A 20,678-nucleotide genomic window follows, 5' to 3' on the forward strand; every position below is an offset into this window, starting at 1 on the left:
TATATTATTTCGAATGATTTAGTTTGGGTGGGTTCGATTGATAAGGAGTTGAAACTCGCCTTGCGGATTTCTCTCCAATAACTCAAGACAAAGATTTAAATGTTTGATGAATATATTGTCGAAAATATGACTCTTCGGCTGACAACAGTGTTCTCCCCAATTCTATTCCGTTCGACTTGTAGTCTCACAAATCTTTTGATTCTCACGCGCAGACTCCGTACGCTCCTCTCATACGCGGACCAATCACGCTGGTTTTCATTCTCCCACTCATTCAATTCTAGGGTCTCGCGTACCACGCTTCGGTTTCATACGCTCGCTTCGCAACCACACAATATGTCCTTATTATTCTAGGTCCTTAGCATAAGAGTGACGAAGGATATGTCGTAGCTTAATATTTATAAGATGAAAGTGGGTAAAAGTATCGTATTGGGATATTAAAACTATTTATATAAGAAATCAAAGAAAGCCTTATTTCGATACATTTCAACGTATGGAGATTGTTATAATGTAAACTATAAGAATGAGTTAGTCAATACGTTCATATTTCTTATCGACTAGCGGTTATTGTTTATGTCATACTTATATATTAGTCACCCAAGTCCGTCACGTTCCTCTCATTTATTAATATTTTAATGATCAAATTATCAAATCAGTATGAAATGCTAAAGTACGAAATTCGCAAATTCGCGGCTTTTAGCGCAGAAATCAGCGCACTCTGGTGACGAATTACGCATGTCACAATGTTGCGCCCCACACGCTTTTGCTAATTACGTGATTCAAAATTTTCGTTTATTTGAAGCTAATTAATGATTTATCTAGTTTTCAATAATTACCTAATTTTGCCTAAATTACGCCCTAAAGATTTCTATGATCAGGTTATGAAATATCAACCAATTTTAGCTAACTATACGGTCAATCAATTTTAATTAATTACAGACTAATTACTTGTACCTTAATGATGCAATTAATTAACTTAATTTACCTAACTTATGCCCTATCGATTACGGCTAAGAAATTTAGAAATACCAATTTTACCTGCTATTCAGTGGTTAAAGGTACTATACAGAGCGAGGTTAAAATACCAAGTGTTTTAATTACTCCACCACGCGACCACTGGAAATATTTGTTAAAAAAGTGGAAAATCAAAGATTGGCCGGCTAATGCCCATTTTCTCCAACGTTAATCTGAGTTTAAACTCGGTTCATTCTATCTCGAAGCTATATGAAAAAAATTGAACTGAGTTTGAACCGCGTCGGAGAAAACGGCCATAAAAAAAATTGAATCGAGTTTGAACCGCGTCGGAGAAAACGGCCATAACTTTACAACAGTCTACTTCCCTAGTTTTCGCAACATCGATACTTACCACATACTTACTAAATGGGAATAAATGCCGTGATCGCCATGATAATATAAACGTAGTTGACAGTCATCAATACAGCGATGATAAACAGAACGAACATCAGGATAATGCACTTAAATACGTATGCATTCGTATTAGTTGCAAATAAAACAAACAAGTAGATCAGGATGAAATCCGAGACACGAATTGTGCTTAATAATATACTGCCGGTTAGTAATAATCAATCAGACGAGTGTGAGTATACAAGTTTTGAGGTTATAAAAATAGGATTGAAAATTGTTGGGTTTATCTTCTTCGTTACTGTTTCCAATAATTTGAACCGTTCAATTCGATGTCCATCGCATTTAAAGCATTACAGTTTAAATATTTAGTAATAATCATAGTCAGTTTTTTTTATTTTTCTGATATCACCGTGACTTATGAGTTCCATTACAGGCTATTAAGCATGACAATTGGACTCGTGAACCAACTCACAACGTATTCTTCGATATTGTCCTATTGACTTGGATTGACATTTTCTATATATTCATACAATCCGGATGCCCATATCAATTTTCTCAGTATGGATTACGATTACATGGCCTTGCATAGAGAAAGAGACATACATAATAGGTGTTGCAACGGCAAATTCTGGTGCATTAAAGTAAGTTTTATTGAATATAGTTCTTTCATGTCATATTTTTATTTTTAAACGTGATTCACTTTTTCCTTGTTGATTTTTCAGGATATTTGTGGTATAATATGTGCTCTACTTACTTGGGCTCTGATAACGTACGCAGAATTCGTTGTCGTTGCGGTTATTCTCTTACCGAACATAAATACCTTTTATGCTGGCTTAAACATGGCAGTGTTTCAGTCGTTGGCATTCCTCGCTTTTGCGTCCCACCTCAGGACAATGTTCACAGATCCGGTATGCCTTAAATATTTTTTCTCAGTAACAAAAGAGTGTTTGTATACATTAAACTATCGCTCTAACAAACTATCTGTACTCTGACTGATTCAGAAATATGATGTATGATTTTTTTGCACCTACATTCATCCACAAAATTTCACCTATTAATACATATGAAGAATCGAAAAAATATTTTGTATTAATAGTATATTACACACCTAGGGAGGGAAAATAGACTACTTCAAACCGCGGGCAGAATTGTCACCCGAGCCGAAGGCGAGGGTGATAAGCACGCGGTTTGAGGTGGTCTAATTTCACTCCCGTGGAGTGTATACGATTTTTCTGTCCGACGCAGGCGGAATGCGGCAACTTCGGCCCGCGCAGCGGGCCGAAAGTTGCCACTTTCCGCCCGGAGGGCTGAAAATGAAATTATGGTTACTACTATATTCATTTTTTTATAGTTATCTAAGCAAGCAACGGTATTAAATTTTTTACTGGTTTTATCGAAAATATCTTTTTTACGTGATGTTTATATTTATAATGAGAAATAGTTTTTCAAGTCTTTAAAAAGAACTACTAATCATTGTTTTATAGTTTTCCAAGCAAGCAACAGTATTACATTTTTTACTGGTGATATCAAAAATATTTTTTAAACCTCCAAAATTCCCTTAGAGAAAAAAAGGTTGGAACAAGTGCATTGATAGCCCTTGTTTCCTGTTCATATCACGAAAAATTGAAAAAAAAATTCCACAATAATAAATTATGAAACCAGCAACTATAAATAATTTCAACAGAACAATTCGAAAAAAATTTCACAAATCCTGAAAAAACATCACATTAAAAAAAATACAAATCTGTAATTCTTTTGTAAAGTGAAAAAAATGCAAATAAAACATCAGAAATAAAAAACCGAAATATCGAGCTACAAAACATTTTGAAAAACGATGCCCTGTTCTCCTTATCTTATTTTAACAACTAAATCAATTTGAGAAAAAATTCCATCTAAGTTACTTACAGTATTAAAATTTATGATATCAATCGGAGAGCGAGTAATTTATGAGTTACTCCAAATTTTAACATTATGAAATTGTTCTAAGAAGCTTTTAAATCCAAAAAAAAATCACATGGAAGCAAATGACTTTAGCTTCCACGTGAATATACATATTATCCATATGAATAAATAATTAGAATGGAAAGTGATGGACCTGACAAGTACTTTTAACACACATTTAAATATAATTTGTATCGATACAATCGACGTCGAAATTTGTGAATAATACGAAAAGATCCTGAAAGTCTGAGAAGAATCGATTTTCTTATAAGTCTCTGCCACCATAGAGTAGCAAATGACTTTAACTTCCGTGTGATTTTTTTTGGATTTAAAAGATTCTTAGAACAATTTAATAATGTTAAAATTTGGAGTGACTCATAAATTACTCGCTCTCTGATTGATATCATAAATTTTAGTGCTACACATAACTCAAGTGGTAACTTTTTCAATTTATAAGAAAATACTTGGCCTCGAATTGATATCATAAATTTTAATGCTGTAAGTAACTTGGATGGAATTTTTTCTTAAATTGATTTAGTTGTTAAAATAAGATAAGAAGAACAGGGCATCGTTTTTCAAAATGTTTTGTAGCTCAATATTTCGTTTTTTCATTTCTGATGTTTTATTTGCATTTTTTTCACTTTACAGATTTGTATTTTTTTTAATGTGATGTTTTTTCAGGATTTGTGGAAATTTTTTCGAATTGTTCTGTTGAAATTATTTACAGCTGCTGGTTCCATAATTTTTTATTATGGATTTTTTTTTTTCATTTTTCGTGATATGAACGGGAAACAAGGGACTATCAATCTACTTGCCCCAACCTTTTTTTCCCTAAGGAAATTTTGGTGATTTTATATCACGCCTTTTTTCTCAAAAGTCCTGCAATCTTGTTGTTCAAGTTAAATTAAGCAGAGCTAACCCCAATCACACGAAGTTAAAAAAAAATAATAAAAACTATATATTCTGTGATCAGAAAATTGAAAATTCTATTGAAGCAATCTTTTAAAAAATTTTCACATACGACACAAAAGTGCTCGTCACATCGATATATTCTTGTACATCCCTACCTATTTGTTTTGCAAAATCAAGAAGATTAATTGACTATTAGTAGGCAAGAATTTCAATATTTTCAATATAGTCGTGAAAATAAAAAAATCTCTTTTGAATCTCATGTAACTTGCTACTAATGATCTTAAGAACAAAAATCAATATAGTGTGGAATACTAAATTGAAACATTGGTTGATCTATCGAAGAATACTCTGCCAAATATCATTTATTCCAGCATATGCTGGAATAAATGAAATTTTCGTAAATAATGTTTTTCTCATTTTTTTAAACCAATAAATTCGGACGCCGTATAATGAAAAATAATTATAGTTAACAATTTAAACCATGGACGTTTGTTTTATGTGTCCAATTTTTGAAATTCTATTCAAAACTTTCATTCACGTTGAAAATACCGCATAAATTAGTGGATAATGTTATTCACCAATGCTGTAGGATTGTAATGGATTTGAATATTTTTTCACGGTTTGAAATCATTTTTATTGTGAGGTTTGAGAATTTTTGTTTACATTTTTTGTGGTTTGTACATTTTTATTAAAAAATGGGCTTATAAATTACTTTTTGAAGCATTCTTTTTCATTTATATCAGTATACACAGAGATGCAAAGTGGATGCATACATGCCGATGCACAAAATTTTCAAATTCTCCATGTAGTCACTGAGGTTCAATCAGAGAAAGAAAAAGTATAGACCGCTTCAATTATTTATTTCTATTATTTATTTTTTCTATCTACATTCCATAATCAAATAATAGGAAGTGATTGTACTTGGTGCACATGTCAATACACAGAATTTTCACGGTGTGCAAGATCTGCTGTGGTTTATTCATCTACATTTTCCTACCACAGATTCATTAAATTAATCATGCCAATACTAAAAGTGAAAAGACAGCGTATTGAAAAGCGAACAGAACTTTAAATTGTTTGATGTATATGTGCATTGGCTTTCAACGACAACAATTTCAGCCCTATTCAGAAGTAAGCAACTGAAGCCTTTAGTAATGAATATCTGCTTTTATATACTACAGTTGAATCCAAAAAGTGAAATGATTTGCACACTGGCCACTTTACAGAAATATCAAAGTTTACAAGTCGTCGCTGCATACTGGTTATACAAACTTTGATACTATGGGGAAAAATATTTCAGAATTTCCTGAGCCACTTTTCTGAAAGTTATTATGACACATTCAAGAAAAACAGTGAAAAACATGGTGCATATTGAAGCAGCAAGCAAAATGGAGTAATTTTGTATGTCTTCATGGTTATACGGAGATAACATATTTGATCGCATCCAAAAATGATCAAGTGTAGACTTGCAAACATGAATTTTTCAACCCATAATGCCAATTGCAAACATTGTGTGGAAAGGGTGGGGATCAAATGTTGGAATGACTAAAATTTCGAACAGCTAAAATCTCGAGTTTATAAACTTTGAATGATAATATGAAGACTGATAGATTTGACTTGAGCTTTGAATGCCGAAAAAAAATAACGCAGAAACTGCAAGGTTCGAAGCACGTTTACATCGAAAATAGAATGTAACAATCGCCCATAGGACGATGACTAAAATATCGATTTTTAAAAAATTCGACTATCACGTTTTCGATTCATAAATTACTACAGTCAGCGATATTGCGAAAATTCACAATTTTGAGAATATAATAATGAAAGACTAAATATTACTGAGGTTGAAATACAGAAACACCAAAAAGTTGAACAGTTAAAATAGCGAAACGTTAGAAAGTCGATCGATCAAAATAAAGAAATGCAGTGGACCTCCAAATATACGCGTCTCACTCACTCACTTACTCAGATCGGTGATTTCCAACTCGACTGATGAGTGAAACCCGACGTGTTACTCGTGTAGTCCAAAAAATAAATGCTCGATGATTTATAAGAAGTTGTTCGATCTATTCTCTGGAAACTTGGTTCAATAATGAGCAATTCATTACTAAAGGTTATAAAAAAAACTATTTCAAACGTAATGAATAAAAAAAATGAATCTGTTAAATCTTGGTAATGTATGAAAAACATTTGGTTCAAAGGAACAAAAGGTTGTCAAATAAATGCAAAAGGGACGAGTACATCGGATGACGAATAAACAAAATTTTTAACATAATGGTATGTAAAAAAAATTACGAAACCAACTGTGTTTGAATAAAACAATTAAGAAAAGCTTTCACAAATCATGAAAAAACATTATATTAAAAAAAATAAAAATCTGGAATTATTTTGTAAAGGAAAAAAAAAAATCAAATAGAACGTGAAAAATTCATTCTTACGGGAAGTATCCGCAACTTGAGAAAGTTCTAAAACTTGCTTCAAATGAGCAATTCATTACTAAAGGTTATAAAAAAACCATTTCAAAACGTTGTCAAATAAATGCAAGTGACGAGTACATCGGATGGCGAATGAAAAAAATTAAAAACATAATGGTATGTAAAAAAAATTATGAAACCAACTGTAAATAATTTCAACAACACAATTAAGAAAAGCTTTCACAAATCGTGAAAAAAATATTATATTTAGAAGAAATACAAATCCGTAATTATATTGTAAAGGAAAAAAAAATTCAAATAGAACGTGAGAAATTCATTCCTACGGGAAGCATCCGGAACTTGAAAAAGTTCTAGTGAATCAAAAAGTTACCAAAAAATCGCATCAAAGGTAAAAGTCATTTGTTACTCTATGGTGACAGATACTTAGAAGAAAATCGATTCTTCTCAGACTTTCAGGATCCCTTGGTATTCACAATATTCGATGTCGATTTCGTATCGGTACAAATTATGTTTAAATATGTGCTAAAAGTACTTGTCCGGCCCATCACTTTTCATTCAAATTGCTCATTCAAATAAGAATCAAACTAGACCTTAATTAATGTATTATTTTTATGGAACTAGTATTAACGCTGCCGTTACACGCCCACCTGAATTCGAACATCATCTCATATATGCTCGGCGGCAACTATTTCTTCGCAACAATTCACTCATGTTTTTATGTTGATTTTAACAAAGTGCAATTGTGTATGTGATAATAAAAAAAAACGAGATTATACAGACGAATCCTCTCGAAAATTTATTAAAATGTGATTTATTATCAGTTGAATATCTTCAGTAATTGAATAGGTTAGTTGCTATAACAAATAAAATTCGGTTGAAGAAGGAAATGTGAAGTAAAAATTGCCGTCATTTCAATATAAACTGGAGAGTTAATTTGGAAGCTTGACAATTTTTATCGTCCGAAGGGTATTTTTTCATCAATACACAATAATATCTCTTGTATATTACAGAAAAATTGAATGCAATTAAGTTAAAATCTCTTGGAGATAATTTTCTCAATTCCCTCTGAAGGCATACATATGATCCATCAGATCTAAAAGAGCCCTGATTTTTATTTGAATGAGCAATTTGAATGAAAAGTGATGGGCCGGACAAGTACTTTTAGCACATATTTAAACATAATTTGTACCGATACGAAATCGACATCGAATATTGTGAATACCAAGGGATCCTGAAAGTCTGAGAAGAATCGATTTTCTTCTAAGTATCTGTCACCATAGAGTAACAAATGACTTTTACCTTTGATGCGATTTTTTGGTAACTTTTTGATTCACTAGAACTTTTTCAAGTTCCGGATGCTTCCCGTAGGAATGAATTTCTCACGTTCTATTTGAATTTTTTTTTCCTTTACAATATAATTACGGATTTGTATTTCTTCTAAATATAATATTTTTTTCACGATTTGTGAAAGCTTTTCTTAATTGTGTTGTTGAAATTATTTACAGTTGGTTTCATAATTTTTTTTACATACCATTATGTTTTTAATTTTTTTCATTCGCCATCCGATGTACTCGTCACTTGCATTTATTTGACAACGTTTTGAAATGGTTTTTTTATAACCTTTAGTAATGAATTGCTCATTTGAAGCAAGTTTTAGAACTTTCTCAAGTTGCGGATACTTCCCGTAAGAATGAATTTTTCACGTTCTATTTGATTTTTTTTTTCCTTTACAAAATAATTCCAGATTTTTATTTTTTTTAATATAATGTTTTTTCATGATTTGTGAAAGCTTTTCTTAATTGTTTTATTCAAACACAGTTGGTTTCGTAATTTTTTTTACATACCATTATGTTAAAAATTTTGTTTATTCGTCATCCGATGTACTCGTCCCTTTTGCATTTATTTGACAACCTTTTGTTCCTTTGAACCAAATGTTTTTCATACATTACCAAGATTTAACAGATTCATTTTTTTTATTCATTACGTTTGAAATAGTTTTTTTTATAACCTTTAGTAATGAATTGCTCATTATTGAACCAAGTTTCCAGAGAATAGATCGAACAACTTCTTATAAATCATCGAGCATTTATTTTTTGGACTACACGAGTAACACGTCGGGTTTCACTCATCAGTCGAGGTTACATAAAACATAAATGTACTTGTCTCCAATTTTTTTACAGCACTCATGCTGTTTTCACGGTTTGATTTGACTACTTTTTGTGCACTGTGAACTTGAAAAAAAATCACAGGACATGTTACGACACAACTATTATCGTTAATTCATTTTTTTGTTCGTTCCAAGAAATACACATAACTATTCTTGGCGTTTCTCGGCCAACTTCTTTTTTCGACCTTAGCATCATCAGCAAAAACCCATGACGTACCAGATCTTAACATGTTCGTATAATGCCCTTCAAATACTGTTCGATCATGATAGCACTATTGACTTTATATTTTTCGCCGCAAACAGTAACTACAGCGGATGGAATACCTTTAATACTAAAATCAATCTTTGAAAGTTTCATAGTTTTTTCATCTATAGATAATATTAAAAGTTGAAGAATCAAAACGCCTTGAACAGTTGATAGCGAAGTTTTTGTTAAGAGTGTTCCCATTCCGCCACAAGCATTGCACTGATGACCTTCAATCGGATTCCACTGAGACAAACTATGTTCGATTAATTCCTGTAAAGTAAAAGCTTTTTTAACACGCGGAAAGCTCAAAACTAGTATATTATTTGCTTGTTCATCTGTGGTCGTATATTGACAAGCTTTACATCGAACTTTAATAATCAATTTATGTTCTACAGCATTTTGAAGTAAATCAGATTTTTTTCAGATTCCCATGAAAAATTCAGAAACGTCGTGCTGTTTTTTTTTGAATAAACGATTCTCCTACATATTCTCTTACAACGCATGAACTCACTGATTTATTTCTTTCCACATAAGACCGAAGTAAAAGAGGTATAGGATTTTCTTTTTCCTCCGAAGTTCTGAAAAATTCTTCCCTAAGAGGTTTGCAATTGAAAATACATTGTATAATAGAATTAGCATAACACGAAACACCATCCGTATTGGTTAATCCGTTAATAGACCAGGAGCTCATATTTTTCCATTCACTTGCCGCTGATTGACACTCCATAACATTTTTGGATATAGCCCAAACAAAATCTGGAATTTTGGGAGCCCATTGTTTGGCAAACTTTATGAGGACAAGATCTGTACGAAACTTCTGTCTGAGACGATTGTATTCCCTTATAGCTAACTCATCTGCTTTTACAGAATGGGGATCGAAATTGATTAAATGTAGTCCGTCTAAGGTAGTAACACGAGAAAGACCGACATAAGTCTGTCCACAAGTGAATATAGAATTTCCTGCATTATAATTATTACCTATCAGTGTATTCGGAAAAATTTTTAATTAATAAAATAGATTTTTAGTTTCCCTACCTTGGAAATTTTTTAAAAAATTCCCTGCCTCATTGAAAGAGAAAAATATATCAAATTACGGCTAATAAAAATTCCAGATAACGCGATATTGAAAATCCAACTTACACAGAATTAGTTTTTTTGAAAAATCATTTTATTATACATTAAAGTTGTTTTAAGTACTATACAGCCAAACAAACATGCGCGCGCATATTTTATTTCCAATTTAAATTTTACTTTGTTCGATTAAAAATCATCAATACTTTCGAATAGTCTGTTATGCGGTTACAAATTCAGCGCCATTTTCTAAATTATCAAGAATTCCATCAACGCCCTCATAAATTTCTTCTCCAACCCCATTGACTTCTGAATTAACGAGTCAGAGCAAATTTCAAAATGGACCATATTTTTTACCAAAATACATTAAGCAAACTCGTTTCTGAAAAACACGATGAACCAAGCCACAAGTCCTTAACTTCTTATCAGCAACAACGAGGAAAACTGCAAAAAACGTAAATATATATATATATATATATATATATATAAGTGTTTCAAACCATGATTGCAATAATTTCCATCATCGACTAATTCGTAGCGTTAAACTTGGATACTGACTTACCTTGAGAAACACTTGAATCAATGGTTGTGTCTTGGCAAGAGCAACACGAAAAATGACCAAGCAGTTTGGACGGAATTCTCACAGCGAAAATCCAGAAATATTTTTTTTTTTAACTGAAATAGAATACAATTAATCACATAATAATGACTTCGTTTCTCATTCAATTTGATAGAAAACTACAAAAAAATGCATATAAATATACCTGAATCGAAATTTCATTCTCTGTAGTATCGCACCTTCCAGAACTGAAAAGTTCTAACATATTCCCAACGAGTCTGACCCAAGAATCTCATTCCCAGTATCCACTCATTTGAAGCCCTTGGCTCAAGGAATACCTCCATATCAATCACTTGAGATCACGAAATCTGGACAATCAAGACTTTGAGCCATATATTTTCATGGAACGCTTGAGACTGTAAAACCGTGTTGACCAACCAAACTGAGGTCATGGAAAAATCACACCGTGTCCATTTGAATCAAAAGAGTTTTATCAGGAAACACCGCTTCCACTGTAATAAAAAAAAATTTTTATTGCAATTTCATCTTCATCTATACTATTAAACTGAACGAGTTTATAGGGCTTGTGGTTTATATTCTGATTGAGGATCAAATTTTGATACCTTTATCTCAGATTTGCTGGTCCGTAACAAGTTCTGACACTTTAGGAACCTCTACGCTTGGACCATTGCGACAATCTTCAAAACCAAAAATGAAAAGGAACAGCAACAGACCGCTTCCACATTTCATTAGCACTGGAGATAAAAGATTCTGTAATCAGAAAATTACTATTATATTGAAAAATTATTCTACTTACTCAAAAGCATTGTCACCGGAGCCTGCAAGTATACTCACCCGCACTTGATCTTTCTTCATTTTCTTTGCAGATCAACGTTGATCCAAACCTCAAGAAATCTCTATCCGAAAGGAACCAAAATTTTATCTCGGTCTTCTGACTGGCAGTCTTCTAGTATGAAACTTTAACGCTGTTGATTGCAATTTCATCGTCATCTCTACTATTAACTTGTGGTTTAAATTCTGATTGAGGATCAAATTTTGATACCTTTATCTCAGACAACAAAATTTTTGCTGGTCCGTAACAAATTCTGACACTTTAGGAACCCGTGGACTTGGACCATTGCGACAGTCTTCACAACCAAAAATGAAAAGGAACAGCAACAGACCGCTTCCACATTTCATTAGCACTGGAGATAAAAGATTCTGTAATCAGAAAATTACTATTATATTGAAAAATTATTCTACTTACTTAAAAGCATTGTCACCGGAGCCTGCAAGTATACTCACCCGCACTCTATCTTTCTTCATTTTCTTTGCGGATCCAAAAATTTTTGTTGATCCAAAAATTCAGAATACGGACCAACTCAAGAAATCTCTATCCGGAAGGAACCAAAATTTTATTTCGGTCTTCTGACTGGCAGTCTTCTGCGTATGAAACTTTAACTGTTGAAAACACAATCTTGGATTTCGACCTCTATTTCGCTTTTTTTCATCTTTACTTTTTTCACCATTTTCACTAAACATTGTCCTGCTTTTAAATAGTCGGTGAATAGTCGGTGAAAACTGTTACATTCGCGATCTTTCTTTTACATCACGGAAATATATAGATATATACTTGTACTACAGAGAACTGTCAAACGCGATCTTTATAACCTCATTCATTTAACAACACACCATACGTCATATCACGAAATATATATAAGTATATACTTGTATTATGGCACCAGAAAAAAAATATATAGGTATATAAAATGTATTATGGCACCAGATTTGTCACTAAAAAAAAACAAATAAACATCAAAAATGTGTGCGAAAATCCGACCCATTTTTTGATGCTATTAAAAAATAAATAATTAATATCTCTTCAACGCGTTAAACTACAGAGTTCGAAGAGGTCGCAATCGAAAGAAAAAAAAAATAAAAAATACGTTAACTTATAATATTCTCTGGAATACTATAGTTAATTAATTATTAAAGAAACAAATTTTGAAAATTTTCGAAAACAATTGGAAACGCTATCGCTCCGGTAAAGAGTCTCTGGCAGCAACTCGTCATGTCATGTTGTTGTTATAAATGTACTTGTCTCAGAGTCGCTGCCGCGACTCTAGATTTTAAACATCGCCATTTTGACTTTCGCCTTTTCGAGCTATCGCTATTCTGCATATCTAATTTTTATAGGCTCGAAAAATGCACTTTCGATTTTTTGCTACTCTATATTCTGGTCTGTCTGTAAAACAATTACTCTCCATTTTGAATTCGAAAATATGAACTTTTGACATTCGGATGGTCTGTTAAAGTTGCATTCGAAATGAAAACTATTGAAATATTGTAACGGTACGATAGTGACAGAACACTCCGCTACGCGTAGATTCGAGCTGAGTAATGATTCAACGGAGCAGGTATGAAAGAAAAACAAGAGCCAAGGTAGATTTATGTGGATGTTTTAACAAAAAAAAAGATTTATTGAATTAGAAGTCTTTTGTTTTTTGGGTATAAAAATAAATATGAAAGTGAGTTCTGACTCCCAGCAATTTTCTTTTTTGAATTGTCCGCAAATAATATCGTTCGCAAAATAATGCGGTTCGCAAAATGATAAATCTCAAAAAAAATTAATTAAGTCGCAAAGATACTTAGACTTCGCAATTAATAAGTCTCACAGCAATAATCGGGTTCGCAAAATACGAATGCACGCCAATGAATGAAGTTTCGCAAAAATTATGAAAGTTTGCAACTTATAATAAGTTTCGCAAAAATATGAGAGTTCGCAACTATAATAACGTTCCGCAAAATTATGAAGATTCGCAAATATGATAAAGTTTCGCCAGATTAAGAAAATTCGGAATTGATAAGGTTTCGCAATTTGTAAGACAATTCATAATTTCATAAAGTTTCGAAATTTTGAAGAAAATTCATAATTGATAAAGTTCGCAAATTTAAGAAAATTCATAATTGATAAAGATTCGCAATTTTAATTCAGAATTGATAAAGATTCGCAATTTTAATCCATAATTGATAACGATTCGCAATTTTAATTCATAATTGATAAAGATTCGCAATTGATAAACTCTAAACTCAGGAAGCCGAGATTTTGAAGAATGGATTTGAACCCACCCAGGAATCTTTGGACAGAACGAACCCGAACTGTCCCCTCCCTCCTGGTATGAGTGAGAGGAATCCACCAAGAATCTTTTGATCGAACGAAGTCGAACGATCACCTCCCTCTTGGTAGACAAGGAATAGGTAATCTAGCCAGAAATCTTCAGATGGAACGAAATCGAACCATCCCCGCCCTCCTGACTAGATCGGTGCCCCACACTGACAATCCTGAACCCAAACGAAATCGAATGGGGCCCACCCTGTCAGCATGAGTCGGTGGTATATGAAAAAAATGCTTCCTGAGCTCGTTTTGATCTGTTTGCGTAATGTGGACTTTGATTTACGAGGTCAGAGTCGACTGAGTTGCGTATGCGGATCCGAGTTGCTGAATCTCGAGATCGGCTAGTAAAAGCGGGTCTAGCGTGATGAGGACTAGACTGGCTGCTAAGACCAGTTTTCATTGCCTTCTTATACTCGCGCGAAACAACGATAAATCATCATAATAATTTTGTCGCATTGCGACAGTTACGTCCATTCGCTAATCAAATTATTCTCAAACCTTATCAAAATTCCTGATTGGTTAAATTTTAAGTTGTATGTCATTTATTATTGGTCGATTGTGTCTGACCAATGCCTATTTTCGGATTTTCTAGTGGTGCGCAAACGCGACACTTCGTTGGGCCAATCGTTAATGGATAATTTCTTTATTCGTTGGACTTGAAATTCTCGCATTGGTCGGATCTTTTGGTTGGCGAATGTGCGCTTGTTCTCTGAAGCGCGCGAAATACATTTGAATTTGAATTGACGTGGGTTATTTTATGTTATAAAATTTCTTCAATTTATAAGTGATTTTATTGTGAGATTTCCAGCCTCCTGATTCTCCTTACTCATTTCGTAAGTTTCAAATATTTTTATGTTAAAAGATTGAAGTGATTTGAGTGAGTTTTAAAGAGGTTATTATTCTGAGTGATCGATGCGAGGTGGGTCGATACGCGAGCCCAGGCGCTGGCGCCTTGATCGATTAATTGTCAAATTATGGGATCAGATATAATGTATTAAAAGATTCTTTATTTTTCAACTCAATTACATGTTCGTGAATGACTTTTTCTCTTTTAGGTTTGCAAACAAACTGAAACTCAAAACTGTCACTTCTTTTTTTATGTATTCTTTTTTCTTATCCTTCAATTATTCCTTGGGAAGAGTTGGCAATGATGGAAAGAACTTTCCATCATTACCCCCAGCAATATCAAGATGTATCGTTCCCACAGTACCACGCTCTACTGTGTCGGTACGGCCGATAACTATCTTATTAATTGGTACGGATCGTCTCAATATATATTTTCGGCTGAATACGAATTCGAAGAAGGAATTTTTTATTAAACACGCAATCCGCTGAATAGTCGATCGGGAATAAGAATTTCGAACTACTTATTTTTCTCCAAACTGATATCACAACTTTAAAAATTTCGAAATATCGACCGTTCTACAATTCAGTGATTCGACACATTGAACCCCACCCGTGTGAAAATACTCAATATAGATGTCGCTTCATCATGTTTTTAAGGAGTTTCAGTACAGAAGTCAAAATATTAAAAAATTGATCAAATTTGGTGATAATGTTCTTCAACATCAAGTGCGAAAACTCAAATTTTTTCAAAATTTTCTTCTACCTAGTTATCGAGTAATTACGCATTAAAGCAGATTTCTCATGCCCGGAATGTATACCTATATATATATGGAAACGCTATGCTTATACACGTAAACTTTAGTGATCAATTACTCGATAACCGTGTAGAAGAAAAATCTTAAAAAATTTGTGTCGTCAAATTTGGCACTAAAGAATATGTTCACCAAATTTTATAAAATTCTGAACTTTTTGAATTTTTTAATTTTTTTAGCATGGATTAGCATGGCAACATTGTATCGCCTGTACCGAAACTCCTTAAACTTGAGGTGTCCATTGCATTTCCAAGATGCAAATTTTGATATCACGAGGAACAAAGCACCCAATGACTTATTGAAATAAATTTCCAAATTCATCATGTAATAACTCAAGTGAATATCTATGCATTTACTTGGCAAAAACATTTTTTTCAAACTCGGGTGTATAAACAACCGATCAAATCGAACAAGACTTATTGTCATAAATCTTTAAACTATGTTGATGAAGACAATGAGAGAAAATAGAAATACACAACATACATATAGTCTAGAGAATGAACAGAAATTGGTATGAATAAACTGTAAGCTAAAGAGGTAGAAAAAAGGGACTGGAGGACATGGCCAAACTAAATGTAAGAAAATATGATAAAAATACTATGGATTAGTATTTATTTTTATTTGATAAAAGTTTTAAAAAATTTATTGGAATTTATTTATATTCAACCAATTATTCATTTAAATAAATCTATGTTTAGAAACATTTCACGGTAGGAAAGAATGACACAATTAACTAAACACCACAAATTTATCCAGCACACGATATACACATCCTGAACTCCGCATTGTCAAAACAACATAACCCTTTTTCATAATATCTCGGTTATATAGCAACGAGGTGGAGGTACTGGTATATGACGTCAGTCCACGATACCGCCGTGAAGGGACATGAGACCTTTGATGGTATTATATACTGAGACGTAACGCCCGCGGAGCGGCCCGAACCCGCTCGAACTCTTGAGTATCACGCGAACCGAAAACATCGCGGAGTGATGCACAGGCGTGCGTCCCAACCGGCGGCCATCTTGGCTACTGGCACAAAGGCCCGAGCGAGCTGGCGGGCAACGCTCTGAACAGCGCCATTTGACGAGAAATCGAACTAAATTATATTTTCCTTATTCTAATTGTTTTCAAACTTTTTATTTATCAATATAAACGTAATTAGGCTCAAAATGTCGGGAAAAATAGTCGCTATCAAAGAAAATTAAAGAAAAGGTTAAATCTTCTGGAAAATTTGTGCAATTTCAAATAGAGCGAGATGCATGATTACAGCGCATGCGCGGGGCTAAACGTTCATGGGCTATAGGAACCCGAACGTGACTTTTTCTGATTTTCCGAATAAAATGAAAATTGACGATATTAAATAAAACAATGAAGCCAAATCATTCAGACGATTAAATGATGACAATTCGGCGTTTGAGAGATTTTAGAGTGGGGAATGGGGTATAAGAGTCGGTGCACGGCTCATTCGGAGGCAGTTCACCCTACCTCTAGAACCAACTCGGATCTCCTAGAAGAACTAGACCAGACTCAAATAGAAAAGTACACTCTATTCTGGTAAAACCTGAAAATCCTTTTTCCTACTATTCCTTTGGATGCCTGGGGTATTGGTGAGACTCGGCGACGTATCGATCCCGTAGTCCAGGGTCCACCCCACTTAACCTATAATTTCCGAATTTTCGCTGCACGAGACATTGGTGAGACTCGGTGACGTATCGATCCCGTGGTCTGGGGTTCACATCCTAACCTGTCTTGTGTTTTGAACATTGGCGCCATTCGGCGACGTTTCAGGCCCGTGGTCAGGCACAAACGTTCCACCTGGCATTTTTTGGGTTTGTTCGGAATAGAGGCGATGAATAAATGATTTTATGATTGATTATTATTAAATTCAAGATTGTTTCACAATTTATCCGATTTGGTTGGGTCGAACGAATTAATTAGCATTAGGATTGAATAATTCAATAATCCGCTGTCCATTTGAACCATTGTACGACATCAAGTCATCCGAACCAATTATAATCAATTATAACGAATAAAAACAAATAACAAGCGAATAGCAGCATCAATTCAAGAGACAGCGGTAAGACTAGAGTTTGTATAGCATCAAAGCGATCATAAATTAAAAAATTGTAAAAAAGAAAGCGTACAACACTCTTGAATTAACAGGAGGCGTAAAATCCAGGCTTAAGCGGTTAGGAATCCAGGACATCCGTGTAAATCATTAAAATTGCGAATTAGATTTTTTTTTTCGGTCTGAAAAATCTCATGCAGGAAGGGAAGTAGAACAAGCGGAAGCACCATAAATCATGGAGCGTCTTTTATTGTACAAATAAAAATAGAACAAATTTGAAAATTCAGTCGAAATTTTCGTACAGCAAAACGCTCCGTTTTGCCGGGTCTTTCGAGTCTTCTCTCGCCTGATTCGGTCAAACAACGCGGACAAATAAAAATAAAAATTAAAGACGCGTATCATTTTTGTAAAAACACAGAATTATCGTTGAATAAATTCATTTTGTTATTTTATCAATACAATCCTCGTCTCTCGTCTCGTTCATACCTGCTCCTTTTAAAATTAAGGTAGCTCGAACCGACGCGTGGCGGCGTTCAAGCCAGGTCGGTAAGAGCGTTACGTTACAATACAGACACGTCAAATTTCTAAATGTTTTAGTAGCTTTTGCATAATCTTGAACCTGTGAAAGGTATTTTCTTAGCAATTACGCTACTGATCGTGTCTCCAAACCAATTTTCGCTTTACAAAACATCTCCTGAGCTCTGCCATTTTTTAGAAAATGACATGCCAGTTTTACCCACACCACCACGAATCGTGTCACTCAAAGAAAAGATAGTCTTGGCGAGAGCCTCAGGCCAGCAGACGACAGGGCTGTCAATGTACTTGTCCTGAAACTCTACCGAGTCTCTTGATAGGCCCCAATATAGACCCTTGTGGCACTCCATACACCGTATTTAACAGTTTCGACCATTCATCATTGAATTTTACTTACTGTGTTCTATTTTTCATATATGAACGGTACCATTCTAGAACCTTTCCCCCGATTCTATACTCATATTATTTTTCTAGTAATATTTCTCTATCTATAGTCTCGAAAGCTCGCTTCAAATCCATGAAAATAACCCCTACAATTTTACCCTCGCTTATATCTAATTTCCATTCATCCACGACTGTTTGTAATGCTGTTCCACATGAGTATTGTTTTCTGAATCCCGACTGATGATCTGTTATGGTGTCGTTCACTTAATAATTTTCGGTCTGTTTTTTAATACAAGTTCGAGTACCTTCTCATTGATCGGCAACATATTAATGGGCCTATACTCACTTTCCTCTCATTATATGTAGCGGTCGGTACGCGTATACAGAAAATTCTGTGACGTCGTAAAACCGGCATATTCGCGTATATAAGAGTAGCGGCAGGGCTCGCGCTGGCTTTTCTTTTGCGCTGCAGTTTTTCCTTTTAATACTTGGCATCGAGCCGCTACCGCGTCTCTTAATACGTCAAGTCCGTAAATGTGTTCGTAATTTTTGCATAATCTTGAGCTTCTGCAAAGTTTTTTCTCAGCAATTATACCACTGATCATATTGATTTTGGGCGCAATTGAAAGAGAATTTCTTAATTGGCTTAAACTTAAATTTTCAAGTTGCCAAATGGCTTCGTAATTCAACAAAATCACATGCCAATTTTACTCCCACCACCGCGAATTGTTTTCTTCTCTGGCGAGTGGTGAATAGCATAAAACTCATAATTTCTTTGAGTTATCCAACCCTTATGAAACTTTTAATAGGAATTTCCCTATCTATACAACTGACAGATTTATCACTAAAAAGGTCCAACTGACAATAAAAGTTTCAAATCAACTCTGCCATGCATATGTTTTTTATTTATGATTCCGCGCACAATATGATCCAGTCCAAATAGATGTCAAATTTCGAGGTTTAAGCGATCGTGTGCCGTAATTCGAAGTGAAATGATTTCCCCATGGATCACTATCCAAAAAAGTTGATACATAAATAAACTTTGATTTGAATGAGCAATTTGAATAAAAAGTGGTGGAACGGACAAGTACTTTTGACACGTATTTAAACATAATTTTGTAATGTTTAAAGGAAATAATATAGATAACGATTTTCAGCCCGTAAATATTGATATGTTCTGATTATAAAGAACTGGGTTAGCATTGTTTTAAACGTTGGGAAACAAGATTTTTGGGTTTTTTGAAACTTTTTCAATTCTATATAAATAAATTTGGATAAAATTAATTATTTACTTTTTTGTTTGATTAGACAATGAATAATATAAAAATTATGAAAGAGATAAAATAAAAGTAGTTTCACGAAGAGTCAAACCGACGACCATCAAATTACCAGTCCGAGCTCTTACCACTACGCCACCCGCTGCTTGGCAAAAAAACAAACATTCTTGGCTTAAGTGGTGTGAAAGCCGGGTCAAAATTTTGATTTTTCTAATGCTATTGGAGGCTATTGGAGTTCCCACTTCGGGTACTTCCAATTCTAGCCAAACCTTGCATGTCCTATTAATTTGAGCAATGAGGAGTAGACAACCTCCCCCTGTAAGGCAGCTACTTGCAATAAACCTGAATCGTAGGAAGTTTTTAGAGACGTTTCAATTTTCTGACCTTGCATTGGAGGAATGACCCTGCGCATTGACAATTAATACAATCAAATTGCTTCATAGGGAGCGGTTCCAAAAGGAAATGCTACCAAGGAGATGATACAGCAAATGGGTTTCAGAGAAGGTCAAGTTATATTCAAATGTCCGCGATGTTGTTCCATCAAGCCAGACCGGGCTCATCATTGTTCCGTTTGTCAGAGGTGGGTACTTTTAATCTATGTATATAGATTATAACAACTCCTTTGGTAATATGGACGTTTTGATAGAAAAGTGAACAATTCAGTTCAACAGTAACATTGCTAGAAATTTCGCAATCCGTAAAAAATTGTCACCTTTTCTAAAATACAACTTTTTGAGACTGAAGAGATGGAAAAAACATTTTTTTTTTCATTGCGAAAACTACCTTGACTATTAGAAATGCGTTTTTCATCGAGGCTCGTTTGCTAATGTAAAGTAAAGGCACCGAGATAATTTTATTCTCAGTCGGGTGCAGCTGTTTTTATTGGTA

At 33.9% G+C, this 20,678-nt stretch overlaps 1 protein-coding gene across 3 annotated transcripts in view; it reads left to right on the plus strand.

The window, feature by feature from the left end:
* Positions 1-1,129: 1,129 nt before the first annotated feature.
* The window catches only part of LOC122417278 (palmitoyltransferase ZDHHC3), a 138,094-nt gene continuing 118,545 nt past the window's right edge, over positions 1,130-20,678 (plus strand). The window contains exons 1-4 of one of the 3 annotated variants that reach the window (XM_043430664.1): positions 1,130-1,594; positions 1,796-2,003; positions 2,085-2,270; positions 20,234-20,370. In XM_043430664.1, the coding sequence (XP_043286599.1) occupies positions 1,923-2,003; positions 2,085-2,270; positions 20,234-20,370 (404 nt within the window). In that variant the 5' untranslated portion in view covers positions 1,130-1,594; positions 1,796-1,922. The remainder of the gene's footprint in view (positions 1,595-1,795; positions 2,004-2,084; positions 2,271-20,233; positions 20,371-20,678) is intronic. The other 2 variants (XM_043430665.1, XM_043430666.1) reach the window with 2 other exon arrangements.

This window comes from Venturia canescens, chromosome 10 (assembly GCF_019457755.1).
Source record: "Venturia canescens isolate UGA chromosome 10, ASM1945775v1, whole genome shotgun sequence".
NCBI lineage: Eukaryota > Metazoa > Arthropoda > Insecta > Hymenoptera > Ichneumonidae > Venturia > Venturia canescens.